General features: G+C 44.8%; 1 protein-coding gene across 1 annotated transcript in view; it reads right to left on the minus strand.

Annotated features, from left to right (window-relative positions):
* The window catches only part of LOC137431082 (CST complex subunit CTC1), a 441,606-nt gene that overhangs the window by 125,588 nt on the left and 295,559 nt on the right, over positions 1-20,459 (minus strand). Inside the window, exon 6 of the mRNA XM_078782659.1 lies at positions 17,613-17,754. Coding sequence (XP_078638785.1) covers positions 17,613-17,754 — 142 coding nt within the window. The remainder of the gene's footprint in view (positions 1-17,612; positions 17,755-20,459) is intronic.

The raw sequence follows: 20,459 nt of genomic DNA on the forward strand, positions 1-20,459 counted from the left end.
TATTATTATGCCTCCGACGAAGTCGCTGGAGGCATTATGTTTTCAGGTTGTCCGTCTGGCTGTCCATCCGTGATAGGTTTTCGTTACCGCGATAACTTCAGAACGGCCATAGGGATCTTAGTTAAACTTGGCACAGGCATGTACAATGAGCGTTAAAGATGAACTGATTATATTTGGGGGGTCACGAGGGCAAAGGGCAAAGGTCAGAGGTCATGTTAGGTAAAAATACTGTTACCGCGGTCAATTGTGAACCAGTGATGGGATTCTGACCAAATTTGGTACACTTAAGTAGAATGATGTAAAGATGAACTGGTTAGATTTTGGGGTCAAGAAGGTCAAAGGTCAAAGTCTGTAATAGGTCTATGACTTGAGAATTGCTGAAGTGATCTAATTCAAACTTTGTACAGGTATGTATTGTTACGGATTCGTCCTACTCCGTTGTTGAGAGTTTTCATCCACTGTAAACATTTTTGATTCCATGTACTATTATTGTTGTCGTTTAAAGAAAAATAGATTACTATTTGCAAAAGGAAAAAAAGTTAATGTTTTAAATGAAACATTAACCGGACAACGACGAAGAGGAGGAGGAGGAAAAGAAGGCGGAGCGAGTGAGTCGGACAAGGAGCCGAGCTACTTGGAGGTTTGGAGCGAACGTTGACGAACGAGAGTCACGAATGAACTTTTGGTTTCCCGGGAAAGGGATTCCTGCGACAGAGTTGTTACCGCTGTGACAGATCAACCTGTGTGTCAGGTTTTGCGGTCGATTCCGAAGAGAATCATCGTCGGGCCGTTACGTCTCGAGTACGGGCCGTCAGCCATTTTGACTCGCGCGCTTTGCGCGTTGCGCAAAGTTTCTTTGCTTCGCTTCAGCCGTTTTCACCGCATTCAGACGTTTATCTGGTGTGGGTGTGTGTAACGTGGATTTTGAAGGTTACTTTGCGGTTCGCCGACTGTGAGCCGTGAAACGTCCATACCCGAGGGTGTGATTTCCCAGTCGCCTGGAGGGAGCCTTTGGATTTCCCAGTCGCCTTGAGGGCGCCTTTGCGCAGCTTTGGCTGCGTAACTGTGACCGTCAACCCAACGGGATTCTGGTCTCGATACGACATCGTATGGACGATCGCTGGAGCGGATCGACTTTGGCTTGAAGCCGGAATCAACTTTGGCTTGAAGCCGGGAATAGAGAGATTGGGAATCTTCTTCTTTTCACTCACTTGGAGCACAGTGAGTTATATTGTACGAACCTGATGGTACCATCATAGGAATGATATACTATTTGTTGTACAATTGATTACTATTGATTTTGTGTTGTTATTCTTGTGTGACCTTAATACAATATTTGTTTGTTGGTAACAATTGGTGTGGTTTCACCATTGATCTTTGACACAGAATAACACATTTTTCTGCCGTGACTCCTCTCGGGGCTTGGAGGTACACCATGACCAGGGGGTTCGGGAAGGAGCACGTAACAGAAATTGGGGGCTCGTCCGGGATTGGCCCAAATTGAAATTTGGGGCTCGTGGGGAAATTGGGGGCTCGTCCAAAAATTGGCCCAAATTGAAATTGGGGGCTCGTCTTTGCTGACAAAAATTTCGTCCGGGATAGAATTCCCGAACATTCCCAAAATTCCCAAATTTGGAATTTTTCTAACATTCCCAAATTTTGCAGAAAAAAAAAAAATTGTGTGAAGGTTAACAGGTGCTAACTGATAGTCACCATGGTGTTTGACACAGAAAAGTTTGCGGCGTCCCCTAATGAGGCACAGTTCCAAGCATTAAAAAGATCGGAACTCTTGATATTGGCCAAACATTTTAACTTGGAGGTCCGAGCTCATATGAAGAAAGCAGAGATGCAGACATTGGTGGTAGAATCTCTGGTGGGACAAGGAACATGGACAGAGGTAGCCTTGGATTGGTTACCCGAGAAAAAAGAAAATGTGGAGCTCCGGAAAATGGAGATGCAACTGCAGAGCCAGGAAAGGTTAAAAGAGTTGGAATGGAAAGCCGAGGAAAGAAGAACAGAGGAAAGGAGAGCTGAAAGGGAAATCAAGGAAAGAAGAGTAGAACAGGAACGAGAACTCGAGGAGAGAAGAACAGAGGAAAGGAGAGCCGAAAGGGAGTTAAAGGAACGTGACATGGAGTATCAGAAGGAGCTTAAACTCAAGGAGCTGGTATTAATGGGAGAACGGAGAGAAGTAGTATCCATGCCGGCTAGTTCGACAACTAGTCAGAACACTTGGGATGTTGGTAGGCATGTAAGGCTGGTTCCACCCTTCAATGAAAAGGAGGTAGCCAAGATTTTTTTTACACTTTCAGAAAGTGGCTCAAATGCTAAAATGGCCTGTGGGGTCCTGGACTATGTTAGTGCAAAGTGTTTTGGTGGGTAAAGCTCAAGATATCTATTCGGCTTTACCGATTGACCAATGTGCAGATTATGAGATAGTGAAGAAAACCATTCTCAAAGCCTATGAATTGGTCCCTGAAGCTTTCCGGCAAAAATTCAGGAATGCCAGGAAGAGGGAGAGTGAGACCCATGTGGAGGTTGCCAGAATGAAGGAAACCATGTTTGATCGGTGGTGTGATTCGAAGGGGATTGGGAAAGACTTCAAACTGTTGCGACAATTGATCTTGGTGGAGGAATTCAAATAGTGTGTCCATGCGGACATTAAAGTACATCTGCATGAAAAGAAAGTACCAGAGTTGAATGAGGCAGCAACCGTGGCAGATGACTATGCCTTGACACACAGGATGGGGTTTCACAAACCTAACTTCCCACCTAGAGTTAGCCAGGGGAGTTATGGTAAATCCGGTGCGGAGAACAAATATTCATGGAGGCGGCCTAGAGATGACTATGAGGACAAATCAGATACCGCTACTTTTAGGGATCAGAAGACTACAGTTCCACGACAGACTTATCTTCCGGGGGGATCGAGGCAAACCACGAGTTTTTCCTCCGGGCCTACTTGCGCTTTTTGCAAGAAACCTGGATGTCCCAATGTTATGCCCTGAAAAGGAAAAATCAGGAGCGGAGTCAGACTAGTACAACTCCGAATGCATTGGCAAATGCAAGAAATCGTCCTTGGAGGACAGTGCCTTGTGAAGGTTCCCATGCCAAAGTTACGGCATCACAGAACGACCTTGTTCAAGAGGGTTACAAACCTTTTATTTCAGAGGGGGTTTGTGTCACTGGATGGAGATTTGACCAACCAGAGACCTGTTAGGGTATTGAGGGACACAGGAGCACATCAATCTTTGATGCTTGAGGGCATTTTGCCATTGTCAGAGAAGATGGCAACTGGTGTTCGTGTTCTTTTACAGGGGGTTGGTGGCTATGTTAAAGCTCCACTTCATGTCATCCATTTGAAGTCTGATTTGGTGTCAGGACCGGACACCGTAGGTTTACAAGCCACTCTTCCTGTAGAGGGATTCTCTTGTTATAGGGAATGATTTGGCCGGTGGTCAACTTTCTGGTAATCCAATGTTTGTTGAAAAGCCTAGTATGGAAAATAACACCGCACGGTTGGAGCGGGAGATTCCAGGTATCTTTCCATCCCGTGCTGCGACTCGTGCTATGGGTAGGAAGCGCTCTGAAGAGAAGGAGAAGGTACTGATGTCACGCTTTGCACAGGCACGTCTTGTCAAGTACCCTGAAACTAAGTGTCAGCACACACAAGTCATGGATGGAGGCAATGTTGGCAAGCTCTTTGTCGGTGGACTGAACTTTGACACAAGTGAAGATGTTCTGGACTCTATCTTTGGCAAATATGGACCACTCTTGGAAGTGCGGCTGATAAAAGACAGGGAGACGCAAAAGTCGAGAGGGTTTGGCTTTGTCACGTTTGAAAACACAAAGGACGCCAAAGATGCAGAAAAGGATTTGAATGGCAAGGATTTGGATGGTCGGACCATAACAGTAGAGAAGGCAGGCAGGCCATGGGCGTCGAGGAGGCTACAGAGAAGTAAACGTGGAGGTAGTTTCAGGGGTGGCTATGGCTCCCGGGGTGGGAGTAGTAGTTTTGGTGGAGGCCGCAGTCGTGATTACTACGGAAGCTCCCAGCAGCAGCAGCATAGTTTTGGCAACTCTGGACGGGATGACTATTACGGTGGTAGCCGAGATGGGGACCACTACTCACGTGACTACAGCACCCGACTCTACAACCGTGATTATGATTTTTATGATCAAGAGAAGAGTTGGAAGCACTGAGTGCTCAGGAGCAGCCGAGCCAAGATTCCTGCACGGATTAACCCGTGAACTCCACGTTCCTAAAGGCGTCCATGTAGTGAATACTTCCAGGCCTCACCACCCAACCACCATGAAACCTGGCTCTCAGCTCGGCCTCCTTCAAAAAGTGCTCAAAAGTTTAGACTTTTTCAACATATTTCAACATACAGCTATTTGATCTTCATTTCAGCAATATTGATAGATAAAGGTGGTATAATATAACAAATATCATGAAACATTTACATTTTGTAGTCCATTGTATCATTTAAATAAACATAAATGCAAATTTTGCATGTGGAAAAAGTAAGTACACCCCTACATTTATCACTCTTTCAAATACCTAAAATTAGAATCAGGTGCACCAGCTCAGGTGCAAATGATTAGAACATCGTTAGAGAGGATCTTGGAGGAACCTGTCTTATATAAACCTCAGACATTTATTTTGGTTTGCTCTTTGTTGTTGAAGTGTGCGGCGTCACCATGGCTAGATCAAAAGAGCTCTCTGAGGCCTTCAGAAAGAAGGTTATAGATGCCTACGAGTCTGGGAAGGGATTTAAAAAGATCTCCAAACAATTTGAAATCAATCATTCGACTCTCCGGAAGATCATCTACAAGTGGAGAAGATTCCAAACAACTGCCAACTTGTTCAGGCCAGGCCACCCCAGCAAGTTCAGCCCGAGAGCAAACTTCAAGATGCTGAAAGAAGTCGCTAAGAACCTCAGAATGTCATCACGGGACCTACAGGTAGCTCTTGCCACTGTTTTATGTCAAAGTGCACGAGTCTACCATTAGAAAGAGGCTGCACAAATTTGATCTACATGGGGGGTGTGTCAGGAGCAAATCTTTGCTGTCCAGAAAGAACATCAGGGCAAGACTAAAGTTTGCCAATGAACACCTTGGCAAAGACCATCACTTCTGGAACAATGTGCTCTGGACAGATGAGTCAAAGGTAGAGCTACATCCTTTACATGGGGTGTACTTACTTTTTCACGTGACTATGTATAATGATGTAAAGATGAACTGATTAGATTTTGGGTTCAATATGTCAAAGGTTAAAGGTCAAAGTCTTTAACAGGTCTATAACTTGAGAATGGATGAATGGATCGAATTCAAACTTGGTACAGATATGTATAATGATGTAAAGATTAGCTGATTAGATTTGGGGGTCCCGAGGTCGAAGGCCAAAAGTAATGTCAGGTAAAAATGTGAGAACTTGTGAGCAGCTGAAGTGATTTAAATAAAAACTGGGTCCAGGTATGTATAATGATATAAACATGACCTGATTAAATTTTGGGGTCAATGGGCCAAAGGTCAGAGGTCATGTCAGGTAAAAATGTGCTAACTTGGGCACAGCTGAATGGATTTAAATCAAACTTGATACAAGGATTATAATGATGTAATAATGTGGGCAGAGGCATATCAGGCGACGTCGTGATGTCAGAGTGCAGTTCTACTTTTTGTTGTTATGCCCTGGTCCTTTCTGTGTTATAGCTCTAATGCCTGCTTCGACTCTGTGTACAAAAAGAATCTTTCAAAGGAAAGATAGGTCCTAATAAATTTTTTTTTAAATTGGATTGAAAAATCGAGGCTCATGAAAAACTGAGAAAATATAGTGGGGGGAAAGGGCAAACTACTGACCATATGGCAGCAGGTGACTAACGAACAAGCGATTGTGAGAGCAAGGGAGGACATCTGCATGCAAGAGGGTTAGGAAATTGAGGGTAAATGGAGGGAAGACAGGATCATATACAATCGTGGCCAAAAATATTGGCACTCTTGCACTTTTTTCAAATAACTCAACAATTTTCACTAAAAATAAGATGAAATTGACAAAAGTATTTGGTCTCCACAATTCTTGATTTCACTGTTAATATTACAGAACCTTTGTTTTTTTATTCAGAACTTAAAATATCCTTTTAAATCAGAAAATAAAAATAAATGGCATCGACAAAATTATTGACACACTGGACTTAATATTTGGTACCACTGCCTTGTTGATTCTCCCTTATTATAAGTCCCCTACCGGTGTACACCGGAGGGGACTATAGGTTTGCACTCCGTCCCTCCGTCTGTCAGTCAGTCAGTCAGTCAGTCAGTCAGTCAGTCAGTCTGTTCGTCCGTCCATCACACGAAAAACAGCTTTCCAGACTTTTTTTCCTAAACTCTTAATAATAATGATTTCAAACTTGGTACATGGTTTCCTCATGATAAGTTACAGATGAAGTTCGAACTTCACGACGTTTCGATCATTTTTGACAAAGTTATGGCACTTTGAACTTTGAGAATTTCCCCAACAGTTTTCCGGACTATAATTTGGAGTGCGGTCAGTCAAAGCTGTTAATATTCCTTGTTTTAACTCCAATTTACATTCTGTTTCAACTTTTAGTGAGAAGTAGGGGTCTGTGCAACCATTCATAAACTTTATTTGGTGCAAATTGGATAATTTTTAGCCGAGTTACCTCAGACCGTGAGTAGGTAATTATATAATTCACACATAGTACCGCTTCCGCTTCCGGTCCGGTCGGAGAGGACGCTGGCGTCGCTTGCTCGCCGCTTCTCCGACTGGGCCATTGTCTTTAGCTTGCTTCTCTGGTGGTCGTGGCGGATTTTTGGCCATTGAGTCTGCCGTCTGCATGGTCCCGGCTCTGATCCTAGCTTCGCCTGCCCGGCTCCTTCGCTGTTTCCTCGGGCCCGCTCCCGTGGGTTGTGGCCATTGTTTGCAGCGGTGGTGGTGGTGGTTTGCCGCCGTGATCTTGATTCGCGGCGGCGGTCGTTTGCCGCTGCATTTGCCGCTTTGCCTCCTCAACCTTGGCCTCGTGCTCGTCTCTTCGCTCCTGTCTGCCCTCTGCTCGGTCCCGGCTCTGCTCCTGGCTTCACCTGCCCGGCTCCTTCGCTGTTTCCTCGGGCCCGCTCCCATGGGTTGTGGCCATTGTTTCGCCTCCTCAACCTTGGCCTCGTGCTCGTCTCTTCGCTCCTGCCTGGCATGGCTCTGCGGTACTCCGCCGCAAGGCTTCTTCTGCCTAATACCCGCTCCACCCCATCATGCATCTCTGCAATCAAATCCAATGGACTCCTGCAACGACCCAGGTACATTCACCGTGGCTCCGGTCGTAAGTTTGTTCATTTACAATCAGGTCACTCCATCCCCGTCCTCTGGTCGGCTCAGCGCACTCCCACTCATCGTCCCAGCGCACCTGGTCACAGCAACGCACAAAATCGCACCTCCTGTCTGCGAACCCTGGCCAAATCACCTGAGTTCATCCCCGCCGTACAAAACAACATCAAGCTCACCCTGTTCAATACCCGGTCCCTCAACAACAAGTCCCTCATCCTCAACGACTACATCCTGGAAAATAAACTGGACTTTCTCTGTCTCACTGAAACCTGGCAACAACCTCTGGACTACTTCGCACTCAACCTCACCACCCCCAATGGATATTCCTACATCAATAAACCACGCTCGGAGGGCCGAGGTGGTGGAATTGCCATTATTCACCGACAAGACATCAGGACCAGCCTCATCTCCATCGCATCTGCTCCATCATTTGAACACCTGGCTTTTAAACTCTCTGGTCACACACAGTCAGTCATGGCTGTTGTCTACCGCCCTCCCAAACCACACCCATCATTCCTGTCTGACTTCTCATACTTTCTGACCCAGCTATGTTCCCTCTCCCCCTCAATCCTCCTCCTTGATGATTTCAATATCCACATGGACTCCACTGACTCCACGACAACCACTGACTTCACTGATTTACTCACCTGCTTTAACCTCACTCAACATGTCAACTTTCCTACCCATAACCGTGGGCACATTCTGGACCTTGTCTGCTCTACTGGATTAATTTTGCACCATCTTTCTGGCTCCGACCTCACCCTCTCTGACCACTTAGCCATCACTATGACCATCAACATCCCCGCCCCAACACCAAGGCATTATCGCACTATCAACTTCCGTAAGCGAAACGCTCTTTCACCTACCACATTCTCATCCACCCTCTCTGAAAAAATGTCCACTTCTCCCTTTGTTGACCTCCACAACCCTTCTGATCTCACTGACTAGTACAACCACACTCTCTCCTCCTGCCTTGACCAACTTGCGCCTATTAAAACCAAAACAGTTTCTTTCACCCATTCTGCTCCCTGGTTTACCACTGAACTCCGCCTGATGAAAACTCGTGCTCGCCAACTTGAAAGACTCCGCAATAAAACAGGTCTCACAATTCACTCCCAAGCCTACAAGGACCACCTACAACACTACAAAGATGCCCTCTCCCACGCCCGCTCTGCCTACTACTCTCAAATTATCCACTCTGGCTCTGGAAACCCAAAAGCACTCTTCTCTACAATAAACAAACTCCTCAGCCCCCTGAACACCACCACCCAGTCCTTCACAGTAGACAACTGCATCTCCTTCCTTTCATTCTTCCAACGCAAAGTTGAAAACATCTACAACAGCTTGACCACCACCGCACCCGCTCCCCCTCAAACCACCTGTCCCCCCTTATCCTGCCATCCCCTGTCTCAATTCTCCCCAATCTCCCCTACTGACCTCTCTGAACTCCTCATAGGAATGAAAACTGCCACCTGCACTCTTGACCCCATCCCCTCCAGCTTTGTCAAGGCCTCCCTTCCTGCTCTCTCTCCACTTATCACTGCAACAATAAACTCCTCCCTGTCTACAGGCATCGTCCCACCATCCCTCAAAATTGCTGCTGTTACCCCCATTCTAAAAAAACCTGGTCTAAACCCTGACACCCTAAACAACTTCAGACCGTTCTCCAACCTACCCTTTCTGTCGAAAGTTTTGGAACGCGCTGTAGCCGCTCAACTCAAACATCAACTCTCTGCCAATAACCTGTATGAAACATTCCAATCCAGATTCCGCTCCAACCACAGTACTGAAACTGCTCTCCTCAAAATCACCAACGACCTTCTCCTCTCCTCTGACGCTGGCAACCTCAACATTCTCGTCCTCCTCGACCTCAGCGCCGCCTTTGACACCATCGATCACACCATCCTCCTCACCCGACTTGAAACCACCTTTAACGTTACTGGCACTGCCCTCTCTTGGATTAAATCATACCTCTCTGACAGACGCCAGTTCATCTCCATCAATAACTGCAAATCCCCCACTGCTCCCCTCCCCCAAGGTGTCCCCCAAGGTTCAGTTCTTGGCCCCCTCCTCTTCATCCTTTACCTGTCCCCCCGCGGTCACTTATTCTGCCGTCATGGTCTCCAATTCCACTGCTTCGCCGATGACATCCAGGTTTTCATCTCCACCAAGTCCATCTCCACCGCCACCCACTCTATCCTGACAAACTGCATCACTGAAATAAAATCCTGGCTTCAAATTAACTTCCTCAAACGTAACTATGATAAATCTGAAATAATCATCATTGGCCCAAAAACGCTCATAAAATCCACCAATACCTTTGCCCTCAACATCGACGGTATCCCAGTATCCACCTCCCCTCACATCCGGAATCTTGGCATCATCTTTGACCAAACCCTCTCCTTCAACAAATACACTAAACAGATCACAAAGACAGCCTTCTTTCACCTGAAAAACATCGCCCATCTCCGTCCATCCCTCTCCTCCATGGCTGCAGAAACCCTCATCCACGCCTTCATCACCTCCCGTCTGGACTACTGCAATAGCCTCCTCTATGGTTCACCCTCAACAATCACCAATAAACTCCAATACATTCAGAACTCCGCTGCCCGTCTACTCACCCATTCCCGGACCCGTGACCACATCACCCCCGTCCTTTACAAGCTTCACTGGCTCCCCATCTCCCAGAGAATCCAGTACAAAATCCTCCTCTTGACCTACAAAGCCCTCCATAACCTGGCCCCATCCTACCTGGCTGACCTCCTCTCCAGACACACTCCCAACCGCAACCTCCGCTCTGCTGGTACCAACCTCCTGACCCCTCCCATCCGGACCAAATTCAGATCCTGGGGGGACAGGGCCTTCTCCATCGCTGCTCCCACCCTCTGGAACTCACTACCTCACACCATCAGAGACTCCTCCTCACTCACCACATTCAAAACATCACTCAAGACCCACCTGTTCAACACTGCATTCAACATTTAACCCACAGCATTTAACCCCTGACTATCTCTTCTCCTTCTCCCTCCTTTTTGCTTTGAGTATTTCCCTATTGATTCTTGTTTTTTGCAATTGTTTTTATGTTTTGCTCTGCATTATGTTTTGCACTCCGTCAAAGCGTCTTTGGGCTCCCTGAAAAGCGCTATATAAAATAAATGCATTATTATTATTATTATTATAGTGCAATACGTGCAGGCTGCTCCACGGAGGGACCTTGCGGGCTTATTTTAACTCTGATTTACATTCTTTTTCCCCTTTTAGTGAGAAGTAGGGGTCTGTGCAACCATTCATGAACTTTATTTGGTGCAAATCGGATAATTTTTAGCCGAGTTACCTCAGACCGTGAGGTTCGTCTGTTCCCCAACAGTTTTCCGGACGACAGACTGCCGGTAGGGGACATGTATTGCAGCGCAATACTCAGAGTGCTTGTTAGGTTTATGATACTCACAGCTTTTCAGAATTTCTCCACCACAGAATTAGAGAGAAACAAATCAAAACAAAATACTTATTTCAAGTCAAACTGAACAGTTTAATAACATTGTGCAACTTCCATAAGTTTCGGTGTAACAACATGAAGGTCATAGGACAATAAATGGATTGTATTGCAAACTGTGCGATGTTCCGCAAGTCCCATGCCCATATAATACATCGCAACAACGTGAAAAAGTTCGTATTTAAAATCGTGTCCTTTAAACTTTAAGTAATATCAAACGTATAATATCAAAGTAGGACTTCAAATATAAATTTCAATACAGATTTTCTTCACCGAATTGTATGTTCGTCAAAGCGGATACTGCGAACCTGAATCGTCATATGTCATATCGCGAACCTGAATGTGGGAAACTACATGCTATCTGCTTTGCCGGCCTAATTCTGTTGGAAATAAAACTCAACTTCTAAAATAGTTAGCTGAAAATCACATGTGAAGGTAAATACTACATCTTTTTGCCTTACACTGCCTTTCTGCGAAGGGAAACGTACTTTCGGTTCCGTGTTTTTGCTATCACGTTACCGACACGCTACCGGTAACGATCGTTTCCATGAAATCCGCAGGCCTGTGACGCGAGCGAGATGGAAGGAAACTGAGTGTTTACCTGGACGGAGCACACGGGTTTAATCCGAAGCCCACAATGAACAGACACGACACGACAAATAAAATGCAACAATAATGATGTTAATGTAAATAAAAGAAGAAATGAAAATATCGAAATAATTGTTGGGGTAAAAACTAAAATTCTCTATGGTGAGATGAGTCCACTCAGTTACAAATACAAACACACAGGGAACTTATAAAATAAAAAGAAAATCCCTTCAGCCAGCACTTAGCTTGTTCAACGAGATTGTTTGGTGAAGTCAGCAGTGGTGGCCAAGTCCAACGCTTCTCATGCCTGAGCACCCAATATGGCGCGGAGCCGACGACGGCGTCGCACACAGAGCCGTCGAGCCAGCTGTGAAAACGGCCCTCTTTTGATCTTTTTCTGTCCGAAGTGCGAAGAGCCCCACAGACCGCTGCCTTATTGCTCCTCTTTAACGGCCGCAACAGCCTCCTCCTCCAAAGTGCCAAAAGTCCACACAGCACAAGCACAGCTCTCCTCACCAGCCCGCACAGCAAAGGCTGCACCTCCTCCTCGCATACAAAAAACCCCCAAGAGAGCGATTCTTCTTTCAATTGTCCTTTTCCCCGAGACCGTTCTCGCTCTGAAGTCACACTGGCCAATCTCCGAGCCCCATCGAATCCTCCCATGTCTCCTCGACCAATGATGAAGCTCAGAGCGTGGCCTGCCGGTTACGATCCTTTGGAGGTGGGGTTTAGTTGCCAAACCGTTCTGCCTGCTTGCAGGGGACTGTTGCTGTTATTATTGTTGTTGTTGTAACGGAGGTTCTTATGGCCGGCCTTGTTGTAGTTGTAAAAACGTAGGGAAGAGCCACAGGAGGCAATCATATACTTGGGGAAAACTAACCTTAATCCCTATCCAGTTAACACAGCTTCAATTTTAGCCTGGTGTTGGCTTAACGGTTAGGGTGCGGGGTTGGGATCCTAGTACACACCGGGAGTTCAAATCCCGGTCGATCGTTGAATTAACGCCAGGGGGGTTGACTCAGCCTGTCATCCTTCCGAGGTCGGCAAATTGAGTACAAGCTTGCTGGGATGAATGATCCCGGTGTGTACCCCGATTTAGAATAGGTACACCGTATCCCTGCGCATCGTAAGAGGTGACTAAGGGTTGGCGTCAGGAAGGGCATCCGGCCATAAAAACATTGCCTCAAACAGGGAACCATGATTGTCATGGGGCCCGCAAGGCAAACCCCTGCTCTAGAGAGGGAAAATGGCCTTACAACGATCATTCATTCATTCATTTCATTCAACCCCCATGTGAAGACATAAACAATCTTAAGCTCCAGTTTCCCTACTTAAATGCATCAAGATGTCTCATACACGTCCACAGTGTGGACTTCACTTTATGCAGATTGTATTACTATACAATCCTATCTGTACAATGGTATTCCATCATCTACCCCCCACAAATGCAACAATATTTACATATAATCTGCTTCACCATGAACCAGACACTGCCAATGCTTTATAATTCACCTATGAGATATTGAGCAGGAACTTTTGAATCTGCACATGTTATTGAGTAAGGCAGGGTTAAACAACATTTAATTTTACAAGGCATGATAAAGCAAAAGTAAAAAAAGAAAAGAAATTGGAATGCTAAAGCATACCACAAAATAAATATTTATGCGGTCATCCGGCAGCATGTTTATCTCAAGGGCAAAGAGATACACAGAAGGAACGCTGTTTGCTCACCTTCCCTTTTAAAACTCCCAAACCTGTCCTGCATACAAAATAATCCTCGTGCCCATTTGCCTTTCCTCGCACAACTTTGAAACTTGTTCATAATCCTCAATAATGGTGGGAATGCAAGCATTTCTGATTTGAACTAAAACATACAATTTACCTTTGGTTTCTCAGTAAATGTGAAAAGTGAGAGATTGAATATCAGAAAAAGGCCTGTATTTCTTGTGTTACAATATTTTATTATTGTAACACGCACAGGTTCACATGATAAATTAAACTCATCAGCATAAACATAAGCTGAATCGGCGATTTTGATCAGGCAAATACTATAGAGTTAAAACTTCACCGCCACAAACAAAAATAAAACAACAATAATAACATCGTTAAACATTTCAAAATCTTATCTATATATATAAAATAAAGTTTTTGTTTGTTTGTTTGTTTGTTTGTTTGTTTGTTTGTCTGCACGCGCTAATCTCCTGAACGGTGAAAGATAGGAGGAAACCTCGAAAACAAAAAATGTCGGGACGGGCCCCGGGAAGGTTATAGGCTAGGTGAGGAGGCCGGTCGAGGCCGCCTCGGCCGGGCTGGACCCATTTCGCAATTAAAAGCTGAGCTGAATTATAGGAGTCGATCTTCTACGGCTGCGAGTAAAAGCTGAATTATAGTAGTAAATTCATTCAAAAAGAACCCGGGCAACGCCGGGTGCATTCGGCTAGTTTAATATAAAATGGAGTTCCCTTACATGTGAAAATCGATGCTTTTGGTCACTTTCAACTCTCGGGAATGCCTGTGATTTCAGCCAAAAGCACAGCAGAACATTGAACATGCACACCATGTTTTTAACTGAAACCAGTGAGGTGAACAGCCTACCTGTACTATGGAATGACTCATCGCTGGTGCTACTCGCTACCTACATATAACAGTTGGGTTCGCTCCAGTTATAGATACAACTCAGTGGATGTGTTCCATTACCCAGCAGCTTGTAGAGTGCTCTCCAAGTGGCTGAAGAACTCAAGCAAGCACTCCATCGAAACAGTTGATAAGAGACGGCCGGCTTGGAAAGCTGATTGGTAATGGGACACTCCTGGATAAGTTTTTTGCGCGAGTTTGTGTTTATGGGTGGTGGTGTCGGGTCAGATTAGGTGGTTGCCATTATTCTAATTAGATAAAATAAATTGAAACATATGGATGGGAGCGGTCGGGTGATATATATATATATATCACCCGACCATAAAAACATATACTACACGGCCAAACTGTAGTATATATATACTACACTACATGGCCAAAAGTATGTGGACACCTGAACATCACACATGTATGTTCTAGTCAAACATCTCATTCCAAAATAATTGCCATTAATATGGAGTTGGTCCCCCCCCTTTGCTGCTATATCACCCTCCACTCTTCTGGGAAGGCTTTCCACAAGATGTTGGAACATTGCTGCAGGGATTTGCTTCCATTCAGCCACAAGAGCATTAGTGAGGTCGGGCACTGATGTTCGGCGATTAGGCCTGGCTCGCAGAGGGCGTTTCAATTCATCCCAAATGTGTGTAATGAAATTATGGTTGATACCTATTGCAGTTCCAGCTCCAACCGGTGACGGCTTATAAAAGGGGCTGAGTTGTCGGGAGAGGGATTGACTGCATTTGTCTGGCTTCGATGTTGGTCAGAACAATAATGTGCCTTTATATGACTGGCTTTATATGATGCATTGATGAACGCTGGCTTATTAGATTACTTTTCTTTTAATAGATGCTGTGGAGTTCTATCAAAATAAAACTCATGATCTCTGGAGTTTATGTGGATTGTTTTCACCACATTGTGTTTGACAGGGTTGAGGTCAGGGCTCTGTGCAGGCCAGTCAAGTTCTTCCACACAGATCTCGACAAGCCATTTCTGTATGGACTTCACTTTATGCAAGGGGGCATTGTCATGCTGAAACAGGAAAGGGCCTTCCCCAAACTGTTGCCACAAAGTTGGAAGCACACAACCATCTAGAATGTCATTGTATGCTGTAGCGTTAAGATTTCCCTTCACTGGAACTAAGGGGCCTAGCCGAACCATAAAAAACAGCCCCAGACCATTATTCCTCCTCCACCAAACTTTACAGTTGGCACGATGCATTCGGGCAGGTAGCGTTCCCCTGCCATCTGCCAAACCCAGATTCGTCCGTCAGACTGCCAGATGGTGAAGCGTGATTCATCACTCCAGAGAACGCGTTTCCACTGCTCCAGAGTCCAATAGCGGTGAGCTTTATACCACTCCAGTTGACGCTTGGCATTGCGCATGGTGATCTAAGGCTTGTGTGCGGCTGCTCGGCCAAGGAAACCCATTTCATGAAGCTCCCGACGAACAGTTTTTGTGCTGACGTTGCTTCCAGAGGAAGTTTCGAACTCGGTTGTGAGTGTTGCAACAGAGGACAGATGATTTTTACATGCTACGTGCTTCAGCACTCGGTGGTCCCGTTCTGTGAGCTTGTGGCCTACCACTTTGTGGCCTACTGTGTGGCCTACCTGTGTTGCCAATTTAATCCGGTGCTATATTTAAAGAGGCTGAGCTGCTGTTGCTCCTAGACATTTCCACTTCACAATAACAGCACTTAAAGTTGACCGGGGCAGCTCTAGCAGGGCAGAAATTTGACGAACTGACTTGTTGGAAAAGGTGGCGTCCTATGACGGTGCCACGTTTAAAGTCACTGAGTTCTTCAGTGCAGCCCAATCTACTGCCAATGTTTGTCTATGGAGATTGTATGGCTGTGTGCTTGATTATATATACCTGTCAGCAATGCGTGGGGCTGAAACAGCCGAATCAACTAATTAGAAGGGGTGTCCGCATACTTTTGTCCATGTTGTGTATTATCTACTATATAAGAGAGCCGTTGGTCTGTCTGTGTGTGTCTGTCTGTGTCACCATTTTTCTCAGAGATGGCCAAACGGATCTTCGTCAAACTTTCGGAGGTTCATCAGTGATTGCCTGGAAGTGTTTTCGGCAAAAAAAAATATTTTTGAAAAAACAAAGTTCGTTTTTTTGGACCGAGGATCATGTTTTGGTGGCCCGACAGAGTTTTTGGTGGTATTTGGCACTCGGTCCATCGGTTATTTCGAACCCTGCAGTTTATGAGAACAAAAGAACATTTTTCTCAGTCTCATCAACAGGATGGGAGGAACAGGGCTGGGTCAGTGAGCACATCTTTGCGAGCATGTTAACCGTGAAACCATGCGCCACACCACACACATCTAATGAGGACAATTGCTGCAAGGGTCCTCACCAATAGGAGGCACCCTGCTTTACTTCTGCATTACTTCAGCAACCATGACACCGTTTAGGAGTCGTTATTTTGAATTGCAACCAAAAAGTGTGGTAATAAAGTGAAAATAAAGCTTCCAGATTTCGTTTCAGTCTGTGAAAAACACAAACACCCACTGCTAAAAGCAGCGTCTGTTGCTACATTGTTACATGCAGTATTGTATGAGGAATTCCCTGCCAAGGAATTTCAAAAGAAGAAGGCCATTAGGCCCATCAAATCCTGGGCTATGGTTTCCCACCTATGGTTGCTTGTCTGTCGTCCATACTTTTTAAATGCTGAGCATCAGCCATCAAAGCAAGGAGGGAGCGTGTCCCATTCTTAAAATGTTTGGTACCACTCAGCCGGGGTCGGGCTCAGACCGTCGACTTTCTAGACTCAGAGCAGACGCTCTAATCATTACACCACCACATCTATCAGCCTGCGTAGGCTTTCAAACTTTTGGCAATACCAGCTCACCAACTGAAAGTGGAATCGATCCATGTATAGTTTCTTTCCCTATGCAGTCTGAGATGGGGGCTGTCAGGCACTCAGTGAACACAATTATTGGAATGGTTCCATCAAGTTTAAGTTCAGCTTTTTCTGACTATGTAATTCTGTTAAAAAAAAAAAAAAAAAAACTTTCATCTTTAAGATTTTGCCAAACATTAGATTGCGCTTCAAATACTGACAGCCTTTTAATATTTGTTGACAACATGTGACTGCTGTATATTGGTCAGTCTGCTGATACATGTTGCCAATAAGCAAGGAAACAACCATGAGCTTTGGCCACTCATGGAAGTATAGGAGAGGCTATTGTAAGTCTGTGTTGGTGATTGAGTGAGTGTGCACACAGATCTACTTCAATATTGATGGTTCGTTCTCAGACCTACTTTAACCTCAATACCTCAGAGAGGCTCTGCATTTTTAAATTCACAGCCTTGTTTGCTTTACAATCAATTTTATGGGGTTTGATTACAACAAGGTAGCTCACAACACTACAGTCGAGTCCCATTTCAACAAACTGCCAACCATGTGACCGAATGAATATTCACCTTTTGCCCTGACTGCAAAGTTGCAAATGCAAAGGAACAGCACATAATCCAAACAAAAATAAGGGATTAATGTGGCAATTGTTAAATACTAAAACTACATATGATCAATGACAACATAGATTACGTACTGACCTTGACGACACAAATGACGGAGGTTGACGACGTGGTTGATGATAAGCGAATGAAGAAGAAACGTCGCAGACGTACACTAAAAACTGGACTCAACGCTGAGATCTCACCACGCAGTGCAATGCGAGCTTTGTGACACGGAGAGCTGCGAGGAGAAAGCAAAGCTGCAACAAAAACTGTGGACCGATAAATCAGACAATGTAATTTAATTTTAAAGCAAAAAGTCGATTTTAAAAACCAACCTCAAAAGGAAATGTTCACCTCTTTAAAATATGGTCGCACATTACATACCATTCATGCTTTCGTCCTTTATATCTTACCTGGTGATAACATTCACGGTAGTGCAAAGGCGTTGAAAATATGTTTTCAGGCCAGGTTGCTTTTATTCTGAAGTATTAAATAAAGAAACCCAGGAATATAATACAACATGCATTTTAAGGCCATTTTCCCTGCTAGAGCGGGGGTAAACCTTGCGGTCCCCATGACAATCTTCTCAATTTTGCCCTATTTTCTGCATCTCCCCTTGTTAACCCCCTTGCCCGCATTTCTTCTTCGACCATCTTTAGCCAAGTCTTTCTTGGTCTTCCCCGTCCTCTACTTCCTTCTACATTCATTTCCATCACTCTTCTCAACCAGTCACTTTCATCCTTCCTCAACACATGACCAAACCATCTCAAACTGTTTCTCTTCACAGCATCCATTCCAGGCTCTCTTCCCATCATCTTTCGCAATTCATCATTTGTCTTCCTCTCTCTCAACGATACTCCGCACATCCACCGAACCATTCGCATTTCCACCCTTTCCAGCCTTCGTTGCTGCTCTACGTTCATTACCCATGTCTCGCTCCCATAAATCATAACACTTCTCACACATGCAGCATACACCTTTCCCTTCAGCTTCAACGACACTATCCTTCTCGTCAGCACGCCACTCAGTACCCGAAACTTCTTCCATGCACATCTCACTCGAGCAACCGTTGCCGAATCTGATCCACCTTCTCCATTCAGCATGTCTCCTAGGTAACAAAATGTTTTCACACCTTCCAGCTTCACGCCGTCTCCAAGATCCAACTCAACATTTCCTCCATCTGGCGCTCCCTCTGTGCACACCTTACAATTGAATGCAGCTGCCACACTGGTTAATGACCCTCTCAAAGCGCTACATTTTTGATGAACCCACTCAGCGTACATTGTACATTGAATGGAATTCACTCCGACACCCTTCTGCACACAGCACACGGCCACTTCCCAGTTCTTTCCACCTCACCACATGCTTTACCACTTGCCATCAGCTTCGTTTTTCCGATATTCACCTTCAGACCTTTTGTCTCCATACATTCCTTCCACGTGTTCATCTTTTCCTTCAGTCCATCCATACTTTCCGCAATCAACACCAGATCATCTGCATACAACAACTCCCACGGTAAACCCTCCTTTACGTTCCGAGCCAGCACGTCCATCACAGCTACAAATAGTAGTGGACTTAGTACCGACCCCTGATGCACTCCCACCTTCACCTCAAACTCACCACTGTTCCCGTCCTTCGTCCTTACAGCTGTGCGCGCTCTTTTGTACATTGCCATCACTGCTCTGATCAACCATTCCTCCACTCCTAACTTCCTCAATGCCCATGTCACTACTTCACGTGGAACCCTATTGAATGCTTTCTCCAGATCAACAAACCCAAGAAACAACTTCTTCCTCTTCTCCATGTACTTCTCCTGCAACTGCCTCACAAACCCAGGAATATAATGATATACTATATATACAAGTGAGGTACCTGTGCTATGCACGAGTGGGAGGTCAGAAGCAAACAGACAATGCAGAAACGGTGAATGCTAAAGCATGAAACCAATAAATTCCACATTCCTGCAGCACCTTCCGTCGCACGTCAGACATGGACAGCAAGTTCGTGAAGGACTTCCATGAAAAACGAACCCGTTCACAAACAAACGGGTACTTTTGTTCCACACCCAGTCAATGGCAAATCGGCATATGGCGATCCGCGAATATCACGTTTAGAAAGTAGAAACCGTCACGGTATTTCGTCATTCACTTGAACTCGATATCTCTTTTTTCATTCCAAACAGCATTAATCCAATCACAAATTAAATAGCATTAATATAAAAAATAAACTTTTAACAACATTCGTGACATAAACAAATATTTAAATCCTGATGTGAAGTTTCGTACGGTTGGGTGAATACAATTACGAATTCAAAATCGTAATTGTATTCACTCAATTCCAATCATCAATTGATACTTTAACAAAAGGATTAACACGATTAACGTTTTACGATTTAACATTACGATTGATTGACAGTTGTATTGGGACATTATCAAACCCGCGCATTGCCATCATCTGTCCACTTCCGCATTGCGGCAGGTTCATAATTCTCATCAAAATCTAAACAGTATTTGTAGAATTTCAATAAAAGCCACATCACTGTCTATATCGGTCAATATTATTCCATAGTGTTTGGAAAAACTGGAAAATTGGAAAAACAGTATAGCCTATTTTACTCCAGGGGGTCCCAGGATTACCCACCCAAAATATCGTTGCGATCGGTTCAGCCATTTTTGCGGTACCTGCGAACGGACGGACGGACAGATGGACATTTGGTGAATTATAGTAATATATATATATATATATATATATATATATATATATATATATATATATATATATATATATATATATATATATATATATATATATTGTTACGGTCCGCGGATTAGATGTTATTTTTACTGAGCGGTGGTGTAACCGCGGCCGAACAGTTATTCCCCGACCAAACCCGATTCAACCCAAACGTTGGCCGTATCGCGCCACCGCTATTCAATCGGGAAA

This window comes from Myxine glutinosa, chromosome 7 (genome assembly GCF_964187855.1).
Source record: "Myxine glutinosa chromosome 7, kmMyxGlut1.1, whole genome shotgun sequence".
Classification (NCBI taxonomy): Eukaryota; Metazoa; Chordata; class Myxini; order Myxiniformes; family Myxinidae; genus Myxine; species Myxine glutinosa.